The following is a 495-nucleotide window of genomic DNA, read 5'->3' as shown; positions in this document are numbered from 1 at the left end:
CATCCTCGGGCACCGCGGCCCCGGTGCGGGCCGCCTCCCCCGCAGCCCCCGGCCTCCTATGGGCGGTGCCGGCGCCCCGGCCCCCGCACGCCCGTCCCGCTCGGCGTTAGCATGGGCACGGTGCTCTCCCTCTCCCCCGCCGCCTCCTCGGGCAAGGGCGGCGGCGGCGGGGGGCTGCTGGCCGAGAAGGTGCCGGGAAGGGTGCCGGGCAAGGGCGAGAGCCGGCTGAAGCGCCCCAGCGTGCTCATCTCGGCGCTCACCTGGAAGCGGCTGGTGGCCGCCTCGGCCAAGAAGAAGAAGAGCACCAAGAAGGTGACGCCGAAGCCCGGCGGCGGGGCCCCGGGGGGGGCCCCGGGCCAGCCCGACCCGCTGGTGGTGCAGCGCAACCGCGAGAACTTGCGCAAGTCGGTGGCGGGGTCGGCCGACGGCGCCAAGCAGGGCCCGCTGGCCGTGCCGGTGCCCACCGTGCCCTCGGCGCCGCAGGAGCTGCACCCG

General features: G+C 77.8%; 1 protein-coding gene across 1 annotated transcript in view; it reads left to right on the top strand.

Annotated features, from left to right (window-relative positions):
- Nucleotides 1–94: 94 nt before the first annotated feature.
- CDK5R2 (cyclin-dependent kinase 5, regulatory subunit 2 (p39)) overlaps nt 95–495 on the top strand; it is a 980-nt gene continuing 579 nt past the window's right edge. The window contains exon 1 of the mRNA XM_010568126.1: nt 95–495. This exon is cut by the window's right edge and continues 579 nt beyond it. Within this exon, the coding sequence (XP_010566428.1) occupies nt 112–495 (384 nt within the window). The 5' untranslated portion in view covers nt 95–111.

This window comes from Haliaeetus leucocephalus, unplaced genomic scaffold, assembly GCF_000737465.1.
Source record: "Haliaeetus leucocephalus isolate CR32 unplaced genomic scaffold, Haliaeetus_leucocephalus-4.0 Scaffold1, whole genome shotgun sequence".
Classification (NCBI taxonomy): domain Eukaryota; kingdom Metazoa; phylum Chordata; class Aves; order Accipitriformes; family Accipitridae; genus Haliaeetus; species Haliaeetus leucocephalus.
This window is presented reverse-complemented; position numbering and strand designations above follow the sequence as displayed.